This window comes from Psittacula echo (genome assembly GCF_963264785.1).
Source record: "Psittacula echo genome assembly, chromosome: 7".
Lineage (NCBI taxonomy): Eukaryota > Metazoa > Chordata > Aves > Psittaciformes > Psittacidae > Psittacula > Psittacula echo.
The window spans coordinates 7,046,264-7,063,255 of NC_137740.1; the positions used below are offsets into that span (position 1 = coordinate 7,046,264).

The 16,992-nt window shown below is 41.4% G+C and overlaps 1 protein-coding gene across 1 annotated transcript in view; it reads right to left on the minus strand.

Annotated features, from left to right (window-relative positions):
* Positions 1 to 10,591: 10,591 nt before the first annotated feature.
* The window catches only part of PODN (podocan), a gene marked incomplete at its 5' end in the record, with an annotated part of 28,666 nt that continues 22,265 nt past the window's right edge, over positions 10,592 to 16,992 (minus strand). The window contains 3 exons of the mRNA XM_080624262.1: positions 10,592 to 10,718; positions 12,077 to 12,278; positions 14,106 to 14,254. Coding sequence (XP_080480388.1) covers positions 12,110 to 12,278; positions 14,106 to 14,254 — 318 coding nt within the window. The 3' untranslated portion in view covers positions 10,592 to 10,718; positions 12,077 to 12,109. The remainder of the gene's footprint in view (positions 10,719 to 12,076; positions 12,279 to 14,105; positions 14,255 to 16,992) is intronic.

The window sequence follows — 16,992 nt, forward strand, 5'->3', positions numbered from 1 at the left end:
ATCCTTTCATCTCAGCAGCACTGACAGCTCCAGGAGGTCCTCTTCCTCCTTCCCCAGCTGCCCATTCCTCCCTGCACTTCCTTCTCTCCTCTCCCAGCTGTACAGGCTCAGTTATTTATGAAACCAGATGAAGAATCAGATGAGAAGTACTTTTAATTCAAACCAGTTCACATATGTTCTCAGCACAGTCGTAACAGGCAGTTGTGTCAACACAAGTGAAGGGGTAACACAGGGACAAGAACAAGCAGCCAGGGATGGAACTGTGTAAGCATGTGTGCCTTTGCCAGCAAAGAAAACAAAGTTTTAACTTCATACAGTCAGTTACTTCACAGTTAACTATGTGAAGTGATAGTAAAACCCTGCCAGTCATCACTTTACAATAACTTTGCATAGATAAAAATGATGAAGAAAGGGCGAAGTAGATCCAAGATTTGGAATGAGTAGTTCCAAACTAAATGGTTTTGGCTAAGTCTGCCCACACACTGTGCCAAGGTGCCATGGTCTGCCAAGCAGAAAGTTCTGCTAGCCTTACCACCACCACCTTCTCCAGTCATCTATGACCTTTGGCTAACTACAAAGTGTAAATCCTTTTGTCTGCTTCTCTGAGACTGCTTACATAGTCTGACACTCTTCAGCTTAGTCGTGTTTCAAAAGGTCTAAGCCAACCCCAGTACTAAGAAGCTGTGACTTCTACAAGGAGAGCTTCAGATGAGATAAAGCATCAAAGATCAGAAGAAGCAGCCAGCTGTGTTACACAAGTCCTGCACAACAAAGAAAACCATGAATGTGCCCTTTACACTCTGGCAAGTAGGCAACGTGGAAGTCTCGTGTGAGGGCATATCTTTGTGGAAGTCTCGTGTGAGGGCATATCTTTATGGAATCAACAGGCTGTTTTAAAATTAGCCTTCAGCATTCAAAACTTATTCAAAGAATGTCCAGTTTTGCTTTGCAAATTTGAAATGCAGTTGTTTGGGGATTTCTACATTCTACTGTTCACATCTTTAAACCTTGGGGTTTATACTGATATATGTCTCCCACTCAGCTGGGAGGAAGGCAATGGTCCAGTTTATCACTTAAATAACTTTATTCTTTGTGGTATAAATACTGCTAACTGTAGGCCTAGAGCACTTTAGTGCTTTGTTCTGGTAAATACACATTGCTTAGAGAAGTGTGACCTTGACTGGAGCGTCTGACTGCTGCAACAGTCCTCCTGTACTGAACACAAAACCCCTCTGTTAATTGGGAAGAGGCAAACACAGAAGGTAAAATAATTTTGATGGTAAGTTTTCATTTATGTTAGCTATTTTTTGTGTCTCACAGTGTTCGTTGTCAAGCAGCTTGACACACAGAGCAATTAGGCTAGCAGAAGCTTCCATATGATAATTGCATGCGTGGATCTGTTCATATTTTCCAGTTATAATCACACTTCCTTCCAACAAAAATAATGAAGTTGTTGCTTATCAAGTTAGAGTGCAAGCTTTGTGTTGGTAAATATATTTCTCCTACTTTCAGAGCATAAAAACAAACATGTGACCTTTATAGTCTCAAAACGTTCATATGAAAAAGATCAGTCAATCAATCAATCACTAATTACAACAGTTTGCATGGAATAATCTCAAGTATATGTGGAAAGAACATATTTCATAACTGGCAACATTCAATCTTATTTTGAAGTTGCCTCCCCCTGCTAAAAAGAAAGGGAACTTAGCCAATAAAAGTATACTTAAAACACACTAGAGGAGAATGTTGAGGAGAGAGAGAAGATGATTAAGAAGAGTGATGCGTTGTATACAGCTATGGAAGAAATACATTGGGAAATAACCCAAATTAACATATACTTATCAGAGACAGAAGTTGTATGCTGATTATTTTGCAGCTGCATTGCTTTAGAGATACTACTGAGAAGAAAGAAGCCACTGCAGATTGTTGGGCTATAAAAAGATCCTTAAAGACATCTTAAAATAGGTTCTTGAGGATTCTGGAAATGCTAAGGAAGTTTTGAAGTAATGAATTGCTGTAATAAAACCATGTGCAAGAACTAGAGCTGGGAGAAAGAGGCACAACCAGAGCACTTACACATCCCACTACCTCCCAAGAACTTTTGCTTGCCAACACAAATACTCAACCTTATGGAACTAATAGAGTTGCTCATATTCCCAACTAGTCTTAATTGATGCAGCTTAAATTACTTATTTGTAGCTAAGCTTTCTTTGTGCCACCTGAATATGTATCCCAACATACAAATGATGATCTAAATTAGATGAAATATGAAATCATAGGCTTCCTCCATGCTATACTGCCAATTGTGAAGCACTTACTTAGAAAATACAGTAACTCTGTGGCATCCCCATTTGATGAGCTCTTGCTTTCAATTCTACAAAAAACATCAATTTCAGTTCATTTCTACCAATAGAAAACTAATCCATAATGTTTTCAAAGCAGACAGAAAGCTCCATCTTCAAGCCAGATGGATGATCTTGGAAATGACCTCAGTCCTTTCTGTGCTTTCCATAAAAATGAGGTAACTACTTGCAGAAGGTGGTTGATGTGTGCAAGCAAAATGTGTAACCTGGGAAATGAATTGAATTTGGAAAACTCAGGCTGCCTTTGATCTTGCCCATTGCTAAGTACTCCTGTGTCTCTACTGAACGACCAGGTGCGGTTTTATATCCAGACAGCTATCTTTCATTACAGTTACAGTGGCAGTGAGAAATTGTTGCTGTTCCCCTCCAGGCACTAAGCTGGCTGAGATCACAGCCTTCCAGCTGAGGACTATATGCAGTGAGGAGAGATAGCAGTGAGGTTTTCCTACAGGGATGCTTACCGCTGCCTGTCTTGCAGTGGGGAGCACATCTTTTTGCAATAATCATGGCTGGAAAATATCTGACTGTGCTGCATTTGGAAGAGAGGCCCCAGTATAGACAAATTTAATGCATCCATTCACTAAGGGATGAGCTGCAAATTAAATACATTTATTAAACTTCTCACTTTAGCCTGTGATTTCACATACAGCTAAGGCAGCAATAGATGCTCAAAATTACATTCCTCACCAATTACTTTGGAGCATACTGATTGATACTTCTGGAATTTATAAGAGAGTTTGTCTCACAAAACTACAAACAGGTGAGATCAACAGAACAGGAAGGATGGTCACCGCTTCAATTCAGTTCATTATTCACTGCCTCAGACTTCTCTTGTGATCTCATGGTCAAGTGACCACAAGAACTCAGGGTTTGCTTCCCATCTATAAACAGAGAAAAAACAGTTTTCTCATTCAGCAGGGTGTTGCATGATAAGGATAAATCAGCTGAAGACTGAGACAGTTACATAAGACATATGATTACCTTGGATTAGCCACTTCTATCTCTCTAGAAGCACAGCTTCACTACTCACAATATTCACAGGAATTGCCAGGCTCCTGTTTGAAGTGACAAAACCTCAGATTCCATCATTTATCAAGTAGCAACAGTTGCATCTCCATAGCTTAGAAGATGATGGATGGGAACGGATTTGGCACAGCTGAGACTTTTGGCAGATTTGTGTCACAAGATATTTTAGATATTTTACAGGCTGTCAAAGTAAAATCACAGCAATCTGTTACTGGGAGAGTGGTATTTTGGGGAATGAATAAAGAAGGCTTCAGGAAGACAAGATGGTGAGTCTTCCATAAAGTGAAGTGTTTAATCACTTCTTCTCCTGCAATAGAAATCAAACTTCCTTTTCATGCTGGCTCCAAGATAAGAAGGTACCAATAGCTGCAGATGCAGGGATGGAGCAAGCCATCCCTCACAGAGCTTCTGCTGGTGGACAGCCACTAAAGACAGATCTGCAGGTATCCATGTCTGTGACTCACAGGTCATCCCTACGCAGCTTATAATAAGCTATATTCTTATATTCTTGGCTATCTCTTCACTCACTGAAAACTATTGGAACAGACTATGCAGTTAATAGAACAACTCTTCCTTCTCCTCTTTGTGATGTGATGAAAACTGATTTGTACTCCCTCAAAGACTTTTGGTGGTAGGGCATGCTGTTCTTCATTCCAAATGAGCATAGCACAATCAGTCCAGCACAAAAACAAGCAAATATTGTTCCTGAAGTGCTTTTAATTAAGTCATTACAGAACCCTAGACTTCCCATGCCACTGGAAATTCCAGATGTGCTAGGGTAGATCACAGTTCTGCGTTTCAGGTTCCATCATAGGAGTTTTTCTGCTGCAAGGTACAGAGTTCTGCATCTGTTGCTTTAAAAGCAGTCATCTTTCATCACAAAGAGGTATCTGCACTTCATTTAGGAATGAAACATACACTTACGTGTGTCTGCACACAACACAAGCTGAAAGTCAGGATTTGACCCACCACATGAAACTTACTGTAGTTAATTCTTGCTTTTGAACTTTCCTAATAAGTATACAATAGCTTTAGCTTCCCCCCACCCTAAAGAAGGGTATTTTAATAAGATGGAAAAAACAGGGGAAGCAAAACAAGAAGTGTTTTATGTTCACAGATCTCTCACATTACATCTGGTACAAATACTGTATGGGCTAAATGGCAAAACCAAAAGAAAAACAAGACTGACCTTGAGATGTTTCATTATGATTTCATTGCTTCTAGTGGTTTTATTGGGTTTTACCACTAGGCTATTAAAAACATGTGGAGATTAGACAGAACCAAGTCAAACCAAGTATTTTCAACCCTAATCTTCCATCTTCTTTTCCATTTAAATATTTTAAATAGTTCTTCTATATTTCATGACTCTTGTTGAAAACAAAGTACAGAGATCTGTACAGTCTATATTTTCTTTAGAGTTTATTCAGGAAATGTATGATCGTTGTTTTAGAATAAATCATTCAATCTTCTCAGGTTTTAATAGAAAAAAGCATTTATCTGACATGAAATCATTCCTAACCAAATATCTGGGGAAGGAGGAATCCGGATGGACAGGATGTATCAGGCCACCACTGTGGTTGGAGCTAGCTCCGGCAAAAAGTTCAGACAGAAAGGCTCAAAGCTCTCTAATGAAGAGAATTTCCCCTGTGACTGCTCGTTCTTAGTTGTTTTCTCACTGGTGCAGTGCACAGGACTGATGTACAGCTTCAGACTGTTTTTTCTGAGCAAGTAATCTGCAGCTCTGCAGAGCAAATTTCACAAAAGGTCTTAGAGATTATTTGTGTCCCAGATGTTTTGTTTGTCTCCTCTCTGAAAGCAGGTGGGAACAATCTGGAAGACTCACTTCAGTTGTTCCTGTCTGGTTTGGCATTGGAAGATTCACTGGTTTTTCCTACCTGCTTCACAGAGAGAGAAGGAACAACCAAAGTGAGTCTTCCAGTGCCAGATCTTTTAAGCTGTGGGTGATGAGGGTGCCTCTCAGTGCAGCAACTCTCCTGTCTTCAGCACATCAGTAGTGCTTTGAGTTTTATCCCACTACTGCATTTGAATTAAACAGAACCAAAACAGAGGTCCACTGCAAAGAAGGGGAGATCTAGAGTACTATTTAAGTAATCAAAGTTAATTTAATCCTGCGTAAAAGTTATATCCTAAGTAAAGAGGTTTTAAAGCTAATTTCTTTGATGACTGAACAAACACACAAGTAATAAAAGCATGAGACTCATTAATTTCAAACTCATTCATTTCATTTCAGCAACTGGAGCTGAGAATACTGCAAATCAATCTCAGTTTTTATCAGAAGCAACGTTCTCGGCAGTATCAAAATCGTATGCTAAAAAACAGATTCTGGAACTACCATGGGGAAAACTTGAGGTAGACTGTATAACTGTGCATTAAAAACAGCCTTTGCCTGATTCAAAACCATTTGAAGAAGGACTTTATTGATGGACTGTTTAATGTGCTTGGATACTACTGAAGAATTTTTATGGAAACACTTTGTATACTGGATTATTAGAACACATTTATCATCCATCCTCCACATACATCTCACAGCTGGCTGACTTTACAATAGCACTATGAATCAGAGCTACAGGGCACACCAGTATTTTCCTCACTAAATGAAATGGAGTTCTTTAGAGAGTTTACTCACTGTTCTTATGTTAGCAACATAGTAAAACAATTACAATGACCTTCATAAATTAATCCCATTAGACAAGGAAGTATCTTGAAAAAACAAGGCTGAATTCATATTATATAAAACTCTGTATGTTTAAGCTTTTAGAACAACTGTTCTCAAACCAAATAAGAAAGACTCACCAATACTACAGTATAGAATGAAATAAATTACTAGAATATTAGGCTGTATCATAGAAGCTTTCCAAGAGATTGCTTTCCATAAAAAATATTATGTGTGAAATACGTTTTTATTCTCATTACCTTTTTTGTAAGCAAAATATGTAAGAACATTAGTGGGCTCAGTCAACATGGTGACAAAGGGCATCATAAACTCTACAAGACCTTAGAGCAGCATTCCAGTACCTAAAGGTGCCTACAAGAAAGCTGCAGAGGAATATTTTACAAGAGCATGTAGGGATAGGATGAGGGGGAATAACCATCAGGAACCACTGCTGAAAGAGATCATGAAGCTTTGCTCATGCCCCTCCTGCCTCCCCACTGTGTGGGCCACTGAGGAACAGAAGAAATGGCAGTAGGGTCCCAGGGGGGAGGACATTTCGTATTCTCATTCACTTTGTTAATGCAGGACCATAGCCTCACTCCTGCACATACCTGTCTTCTGCTACTCCAGATCCTCAGTCTTTTCAGGCAAAAGTCCCCTCTATCCATCTTGCAAAGCAGCAGAAGGGGAGCGGGTTTGTACCACCTATGCCTGAGAAGCAGGCCTGCCAGCCCGACTCTTCAGCATCTGGAGGAGTTGGATGATCCTTTCCCCAACTGCCATTTTAATGGACAATCCTGTAGTATTTATGGGAGGGAGCTAAGAAAAACAATCTCCAAGTCCCCAGAGCAGTTATTCTTTTGTTCAGATGATCCAGTAAATCTTCAGCCCCCTGGGCATGGCTGCCTAACCCAGAGCTGACTGCGAGGAGGGCGGTTGGCAGCTCTCGGGGGAAGCAGCCCTGCAAAGATGCTGTGCTGCTGCCAGAAGTCTGCAGGTTTTGTTAGGAGCTGCTGCCGCTGCCCCAAGGGAGCACTTTGCAGCCTCCTTCCTGCCCCACCACATCCCTCTTCAAATTGACTTCAAAGTTTTCCTTTGGAGTTCTTTTGTTTCTTTCTTAACCCATTTTTCCCTAGAAGAGTATCTACTTACTGTATAAAGCACCTCTTTTTCATTAAACATAACACTTAAACCCCAAACACCACACAGCATGGTGTGGCAAGGCCCTCAGGGCAAAGCAGGGGCCTCTTCACCACATAATGGCACTTGGCCTCCCCAGCCCCTCACCCTACCTCCCTCCCTGGCAGCATGGCTGCTGGTGTCCCCCACAACTCACCCTTCCTGCCAGCCGAGGGCTGTTGGTCACCCATGAGGTCTTGTTGCTCCTTGAAGAGGGGCTCACAGGGAGCCATCTTGGAGGAGGGGTGGCCTCGGGCTTGTGCCAGGGCGCCATCTTGGAGGAGCGAACCGCCTTGTGCCACTCCCCTCTCCACAGAGGAGCTGCCATGGCTCCTTCTCTCCTCACTGCAGGCGGGATGGTGCCAGCTCCTTTGTGAGGCCTTTTTGCCCATTTGGGGCAGGAGGAGCCCTCCACTTCTGTGAACGTGGGGAGCAGAAGGAAACAGGCCCCCCGCGTCCTGTCTGACCCCCACTGCCTCAGCGTGAGCCCTGCAGCCCCCTCCCAGCACCCAGGGCAGGAAAAGGGGCCGTACCCCCTTGTGAGGGGATAAAACCTCTGGGGAAAATACAGTCATCCTTGGCCTTTTCTCTGAGAAGCCCCCAAGTAACAAGGCACTGGGGTGAAGCGGTGTGGGGCAGGAGTGAGGGGGAGACACTGGGTGCCCTAGTCCTTGGGAGGGGATGGCCATGGGGGTGAGGAGCCTGAAGGAAGGGGTTAAGGGGAGAACGGTCTGTCCCCACTGCAGACACAGCCGGGCTAGGTGCCCACCATCTGAAATCAAAGCTCATTACCCAGGGGCTATTTCTGGCACCCGCTGAGCTCTCGATAGCTCACTGGCTGCATTTGTACTCCTCTTGCTGTAAAAAATCATATGCAATCTCAAAAAGAAACCCCATTCCCCCCCCCATTTTTTTGCAGTATTCTATGTGATGAGGAAACTGGCCTTTAAAATAGCAAATAAACTTAAACCTCAGTTTGCATACTGACCACACATGAATACAAAGCATGTGCAAATGCATGCTTAGGAATAAAGTTGCCAATTGAATGTTTTAGACTTCACGTTTTCACTATCCATAACATCTATCTCAGCCTGAAGAACTTTCTGTTCTGCACAAATCTAAGCAATTTACCGAATCAAGTTAATGAAAACAATGGTGGTGGTGTCTCTTTCTGGACCAATTTTGTGGCTTAAGAGGCCAGCTTCTCAAGTTCCCTCATTTTCACTGAAGGCATTAATAAAGTTAGACCCTTCAGATTAGCCATAAAAGTATGTGGGTTTAGTCTTGGGGACTTCTGACTTTTCCTCATCATCTCTCATGATATTCCTTTGAAAGAAAGAAACTACCATTTTGCTTTGATAGCTTTATGTCCAGTGTCATAGGTGATGATACCAGCTAAGTGAGGAACCAAGCCTGTGGTTCTCTCTCATCAATCTCTTAGACAATAATCAGTAGACATTCCTCTTGGGTTTTGAGGTTTTCACTGGGGAATAGAGGTATCTTCTTTTTTCTTCTTCCCTCTGATTGAAACCATTCTCTCCTTTCAAGGACAGATTCTGCATGCAATTAGCTTGAAATGAACTTGGAAAAGGATTTCCTAACTCTGCGTGGCCTACAGGACATACTGTGGGTAGGTGTCCTTTGGCAAGAGCTGTTGCTTGATTAAGAAGTTGAACAGCGTTATTTATCAGCCTGAAATTCTGGGCCTGATTTTACAAGGTGCTAAAATGTACCTTCACCCCTGAATTTACCATATCAGACTCTCAGGGGATTTAAAGGGAGTCTGGGGCACCTGACTTCTCACAGAATCACGGTATAAGGGGCTGCAGTTTAAAGGTAATAGCACTGTTCTCCACAAAACTGTACAAATCTGCATATTCTCAGCTTCTTCAGGAGTGTACTAAATTGGTCTGTTTCACCAAAGACCAGCAAAACTTCCAGTGGGGTTTGCTAGAGATAGCTAAATGATTTGAGCTGTATTCTGTAAGGATTTTACATAGAAATCTATCAGCTGTAAAGCTATTTTATTGCTCGGCTGTATAGTGGAAATTAAAAAATGTGGGGTTTTTTGCAGTTTTTAGGGTAAAGTTTTGAGTTTGTTTGGTTTTTTCCAGGAAGCAATACTTCCTTCTATGATTCATGATTGTATTGAATTGTCTAAGGTAGGAAACATCAGCCTGAAATGACTGTCATGTGTGATGGAAATGCAAAGAAAGAGCGTGGAACTAGATCTTCTCCAGCAGGAAAAACAGCTGTTAAAAAACAGAGCCAACTGTGTTTCCAAGTAAATCCTGGAATGCAGTATGCAAAACAACATGTGTTCAATCGGAAATCCTCAAAAGAAAAGACCATTTCATCAAGCAGATTAGCTGCCTCAGACGAAGGACATTTTAATCAAAAAAGAAACTTGCTATCCAGGTACCTCTATAGGTCTTCTTTATCTTGGTTTCTTTAATTTTCACGATTCCAACAGGAGCTGAGAATACTGAACACCATAAAATAGGTGAGGCTTTAAAAGAGTATGACAGCAGGTACTGCCTCCAGACTGGAACTAAACAAATTGCTCTTGACACTTGACAGCTTTCTCCTCAGACATCCCACACTCACTTATCCATTTTGCTTTAGTTGTCTCACTTCTGACTCTTAATGTGAATGATCTACAATATGGGAAAGATTCTACCACATACATTAAGCTGCATATTGTTACTCAGTCTTCTGGGTATACCTTCAGAGACATTTACACAACTGCCACATGGGCAAACAACACCAAGACAGAAACTTTACCAGAGCTCTGGAAGGCAGACATACAGATTTTTTATATATATATATATATTCACAAGAGCAATTGTTTTATCTTAAAACCTTTCTAAAACAGGAATATACTGCAGGCTTTGGCAGTAGAGATAAAATATTATGGGATCCAGCCTTACTTTGTTTTTCTCATCCAAATATACACATTGTTATAACAGAGGAAGAGTTGCATCCAGAATTACTACTGCTGCTTGATGGCCAAAATGCCTCATATACTGTTCCACACATGAAACTATTGCAAAAATCCATCTCTCCTGATCAGTAACAGCTTCTTTGGGGTGGAGGAAAAGAAAAGAAGCATATACATGGTTCATTTAAAATGCAGTGACAAAACCAGCCTTTGAAGGCATGTTTCAAAACAGTCCCATATTGTTATTACAGATGGAAACAGTGAAGGAAGAGAAACAGAAGAAACAAAAGCCAGCTTTTGTGAGTTCCAGAGCAATCCCTTATGATCCTGGGTCTTGTATAAGATGATTTGGAAGCTTTGGAAAGGCATTCAGGGTCTCTCCCTGAATAAGGCACTGTAACACATTGTCTTCCATAAGCCTGGCCCAGTGCCATGACAGTTTCTGCATAATTCATTGCACATTTTGCTAAGTGTTCTCTGTATATCTGTATAGATATCTACACATAGACATATATGTAATTTTCCATATGCTTTCCTGCAAATCAGAAAAACAAAATCAGTTATATAATGGAATACAGAATTCAGAATATATTAAACTTAGTACCTGCTGACATGCTACACGTGCCCCAAACTAAACCAGAGATGTACTGATTAAGAAGTTATGTGTACTTGAAATTTGCAGATATGAGTTATTTCTTCTTTCACAAAGTTTTCATATGGCCCAGCTAGGAGGTCTGATGTTTGACTTGCCAAGTAACTTCTGCTCATTTCAGGCCCCATTATATTTTCAATGTATTAGCACTATTCCCAGCAATTCCTTGTGTCATTCTTCATGACAAAATGTTTATTAGGGACAAAATGAAAAACTTAAACCTTTTTTTCTTTCAAGTCATAGAATTTAGACCTCCAAAAGTAGAGAGTAGTGTCTTGAACCTCATCATCTTTGAACATAAAATGCTTAAGAGATGCACTAAGCAGATCCCCATTTTTCTTATGGAAAAAAACCTGGATAGTCTTCAAACATTATTCTCCCTTCACATTTTCTTCTGCAGTTGAAAAGAGAAAAGATTCTTCTCTTCTAGAGAGATTGAGTGGCTGGCCAGATTGCTTATGGAACACCGAGATCTTAATTTCAGTTACCAGTGCAAATTCAGCAGCAACCACCTGTAACTGCCCAGACTCCTCTTAGTGAATCTGGGTGAGGTGAGCAATGAAGACCTCACCAAGACTTCGCAAAAGCAAAAACCACAGGCTGTTGTGAGAACTGGCTACTCGGGATCAGGCATTAATCCAGCCCTACATACTGTCTCCAAAAATGATCTGCAGTAGATACCCTTTCCCTAAGAAATATGCCAAGTATAGCATTATCTTCCCATTTTAAGTGGTCAGTGATGTAAGGTCTGCTTGAGATAGAGGTTGTAATCTTAATGCCATGTTTAACAGACACCAATGGGTCTATCTTCTTTTAATCTGTCTAATTTTTTAATCCATTTTCAGCTCACATGGTCTTCTGCATTCAGTAAGCTTTACAGGTGGTTCTATTTTCCTTCTGAACCAGTTGCTTAAAAACATTAAAGACCTTTTCTCTTTTTTTGTTATCAGAATTACTAAATAATGACCTTCGTATTTAGCTTTTGTGTCTGTTGTAGCTATAAGCAGAGGTCGCTATGAACAGTCCACTGCCTCTGATAAAAACCAGATATATACTGTTTCATTTTACAAAATGACATACTTTCAACTTTTTTGATTCTGCAATTCCCAGCCATGTTTCAGTGGAAGTCTTTGAGTCCAGGGCTCAGACACGCACTTGTTATGCTTTAGTCACACTTGTAAATTGGAATTATTTAAGCAAGAGTCTGAGAAGTGGGTCCTTGATTTAACTAGAGTTGTTACCTGCCACATGATGTGATTGTGTGAGTTCATGTTTTATCTCAGTTCTTCTTCCTCTTCCTCATCTTCCATTTCCTCTTCTGAGTCATCCTTATTCTTAGAACTGTTGCTGAATTCAAGGTTCCCTTCAATATCCAGGACTTGTAAGTGCTTTAGGTTTTGGAAGATACTTTCCTTCAGTGCTCCAACAGCAATCTTATTAAACCTTTAAACAAACAAAAGGGCCTTCCTGTTAAAATAAACCCATTTTCATATCCAACACACAAATGTGTAGAGTAGGAGGAAACTATTCTGCAGTTACTCTAATCCTAGTTACATCCTTACACTGACATAAGTTACTCTTAACTTTACACTGACTCACAACAGCACTTTAGGAGTACAGACTACTCCGGATGGGAAAGGGAAGGAAAAGAAGGTTCTGATTTTCAAGCAGGCAAATGAAACGACTGAACAAAGTTTGCTGACAGCACTTTCTACCACCACAAAGGACCTTGCAGGAAACTATTGGGAAACATTAAGAATCTCCCATTGATTTCAAGTTCACTAATCAAGCTTTCAAAAACCTCCTAATTTTCTCAGCCCTTCTTCCTCCTTCTACAACTGTATTCTACAAGATAAAAAATCATAATATTGGAATTCCACCCCCACAAATTCTTTCTCTTGGTATTCTGCTTTCTCCTTCACAGAGAGAACAGGCTTCTGCTCCACAGCCCACATTTCAAAGTGTAACTTGATTTTTCATGAGATTCAGTGTCATCCCTTGATAGTTTAATTCTTCTTCCACGAAATTCAAAACACTGGCACAAAGAATCCCTTTAGAAACAAAGCAACATGCAATAATTTTTCATCTGTTATTTGGGTTTCCAAGAACTAATCTGCAATTTAAGAAGCTCTCACCTATACTGTTTGGTCTGTTACTATTGAACAAGCTTCAAATCATATTCTGTCTAATATTCCAGATGTATACTGTTGTTTCACAGTACTGCAGTGATTAATAGCCTCCCATTAAGAAACATAGCTTGGGTGGAGTTGCCTCCTAAATACATCAGCAAAACAGTTTTGCAAATTCCTTTTTTTCTCTTTAGATAGAAATACAGAATGTGGTATGTGGTTTCTGGGTTGCATCCAAGCATTCACTAAAATCTCATAAATGTGAGCAGCTGAATAGACAGACTGCTCTAATTTACACCAGACTTTGTAATTTTATTTGCTTGGTATGGAATCGTTCATCGGAAAAGGTATGCTTCAGAACTCTTCAGCACAGTTTAGCTGCATACAGACAAAATAAGGCCATGTTTAGTCTTGTGCAGCAGGCAGCCTAGGTTCTTTGAACATATCCATTGGATCACCTTAATGAAATGTTCCATAAGGGTTCATAGATTAATTCTAAGCAATATTTTCAGTAATGTTCCATCAGATTAAAACTGTATATATTACTGGAACAGATTCTTGCTTCACTTCTTGTGGTATAGATCTCTGCTTAAACCAGTTACATTACTGTGAGTTTATACTGTATGTAAAAAAGGTCTGTATCTGTCACCTATAAAAACAAAGTCCTCATCCAGCTGACCAAGTAGGATAAAAAAGCTTCTAAACTTAGCTACGTAAGTTGTAACTTGCCATTTATTTCTGACAAAGCTGTCAAGGGAATGTGCACAACTCCAACATTAGTCATTCACGCCTCACTCAAGGGGGATTCTGTCAAAATCCAAGACACAAGAAAAGCTGTAGTGTTACAAGCAGAGTGTAAACTTTGAGCTCACAGCTGAACACTGGAGTATGACATAATGTTAAACACTAATTTCCGAGAATTTCTAACATGCCTAATCCATTCTAACAAGCACAGAGAGGACACACTCTCCAAACAGAAAGACCTTATTATGTGTAGCCATGTCTCTTCTGAGCAGATGAACACAGTTTCAGCATACATTACTGGAAAACAAAATTGCTTATTTTGAAAGTTAGGGGTTTAAGTATTTTCCAAGAAGTAAGCCATTATAAAGTGTGTGTTGAAGTGGAAACTTGACCTTACCTGAGGTAAATCCCCTTTATTTTGGGTGTGGATTCAAAAGCACTCTCTGCAACCGTTGTGATCTTGTTGTTCTGAAGATAGAGATACTCCAGAGATTCTGGCAGGTCTGATGGGATAGCAGTCAGCTGGTTGCCAGCCATGTCTAGGGACTGCAAGAAACAGACAATGAGTCAAATAAACGGCTGAATTTAAATATTGGCAGCACTCCAAAAAGAGATCTGACAACGAATGAGCTTCCAAAGGCTGGCCCTATACACACCCCCTCCTCCTTTGGAAGTTTACCCATTGGTTTTTTTATATGTATGTGTATATATATATACACACACACATACATGTAAGTCTATAAAAATACCTATAGGTATATATATGCCCTTATAGAAAACTTAGTACGTTAACACTGCATAAGTGAGATGTTTATGCAAAGCTTATCCAGGATTTGTTGTGTCTCAAAATCATCTGGAAATAGGCTCTATTCTGCAGATGGCACTTTGGTGAGTCTGCTGCAGAGCCTCTCCCTTCTGGTGAGGTCAGGCAAATACAAACACTGTGTGTACAATGGCAATTGCAGATTGTCAGCCATACAAAAAGGTGCAGTTTGAGTTTGTGGTGGAAAAACTGAAGCGGTATTTATTATAATATAAACTAATTTAAACTACCTTTAATTTGCATCAAGGTTAAGTGTGGCCATGACAATTACGCTCTCTTACACTACAATTTAGCACCATGATTTCGCATGAGACATCATGTTGTTTTGTTTAGGAGTCTGTCGTGGTTTAAGCCCCGGCTGTAAATTAGAACCACGCAGTCTACTGTTGTATTGTTATGTTGGCACGCATACAGAGTGTGTTTTGTCCACAACCATTACGTCTGATCTCAAGAGTTAAGCAGAGTCGGGTTTGGGTCTTGTCTGGGGTTAGACGACAAAATAGGGGGACCGAGAGATTTTCCCCAAGGCTGGACAGCCATGAGTGGCAAGGTGTGTGGGATAGTATGGGCAAGTATCTAGGTCAGTGGGCCCCTCCAGTGCTTTGGAACTTCACCACCGAACAACTGCAAAATCCAGAAGAATTAGTAAAACACTTAAATGAGGTGTGCTGTCATCCTGGTCATACCAGAGAGGGACAAATCATGTCAACGTGCTGGGGCTTGGCCTATGCCTACCGGGCCTTGTTCAACGCTATCCAGCACCTTCAAAAGGGAAAAAATGTCCCTGGATCTGAGAGCGAAGCAACAGACAGCGCAGCTTCTCCAGCTCCGAGCACAGCAGCTACACCACCCCCAGCGACAAGTACAGCCACTACTCAAACTTCGACTGCAACAGACAGTGCAGCTACCTCAGCTCCAAACACAGCAGCTACACCACCGCCAGCGACAAGTACAGCCGCTACTCAAACTTCAACTGCAACAGACAGCGAAGCTACCCCAGCTCCAACCACAGCAGCTACACCACCCCCAGCGACAAGTACTGTTGCTACTCAAACCACAGTGATGACTGCAGCTAAACCAGAGGACCAATTCGTACCAATATCGATTGCCCCTCTACGCAAGAGAAAAAGCAAAAAAGAGGCAAGAAGGGTGAAGCGAGATGAAGAAACAATGTATTCACCACTCAGGACAGCATCTGGTCAGGAGTCATCATCACATGACGAAGAAGAAGAAGAGGTGACTTCTCGACCTCGGACCTCAACCGAGCTACGGAATATGCGAAAAGATTTTACCCGTCAACCAGGGGAGCACATCATCACCTGGTTGCTGCGATGCTGGGACAATGGGGCCGATGGTCACGAACTAGGAGGTACGGAAGCCAAGCAGCTGGGATCACTTGCTAGAGAAGGGGGAATTGACAAAGCAATTGCAAGAGAGAAAAAGTCCCTCAGTCTTTGGAGGCGGCTCTTGGCAGCTGTGAAAGAAAGATTTCCATACAAGGACGATGTTACGAGTCGTTCGGCCAAGTGGACTACTTTAGACAAAGGCATCCAGTCTCTGAGGGAATCAGCCATCGTAGAGATGATCTATCACATCAAACCGAATAACGGAGATATACCCATAGACCCAGATGAAGTCGAATGTACACGACCCATGTGGCGAAAACTTACACGGAATGCACCGTCATCATATGCCCATTCATTGGCAACAGTAACCTGGGGTGACATAGTAACACCAACAGTGGATGAAATGATTCATAAACTCCGAGAGTTCGAAGACAATCTCACCCCTTCCATCATCTCAGCTGTGGAAAAACTGTCCCAGGATGTCAAACAATTGAGGGACGATCTATCTGATTTATCCAGCTCCTCACGTGTACCAACACAGGTCTCAGCTGTTAACAAAAGACGTCCTATTGTTCGAGACAGAAGATATAGAAGGCAAACACCACGGGCCACCCTATGGTTTTACCTGCGGGATCATGGAGAAGACATGACGAAGTGGGATGGAAAACCTACTTCAGCTTTGGAGGAACGGGTGCATGAATTGAAAATAGGAAATCCCAGTCGTCCAGGCATTCTAGAAGTCATCATGGACTGGCCAGAGGGCAAAGATTTTGGAATGTCACCAGAGGAGGAGGTGATGCGTGCTGAAGAGGCCCCACCATATAATAAACTGTCAGAAAGTGAAAAGCAGTATGCCTTGTTTACTGATGGGTCCTGCCGTATTGTGGGAAAGCATCGGAGATGGAAGGCAGCTGTATGGAGTCCTCAAAGACAAGTTGCAGAAACTGCTGAAGGGGAGGGTGAATCGAGTCAGTTTGCCGAGGTGAAAGCCATCCAGCTGGCCTTGGACATTGCTGAACGAGAAAAGTGGCCAGTACTTTATCTCTATACTGACTCATGGATGGTGGCAAATGCCCTGTGGGGGTGGTTGCAGCAATGGAAGCAGAGCAACTGGC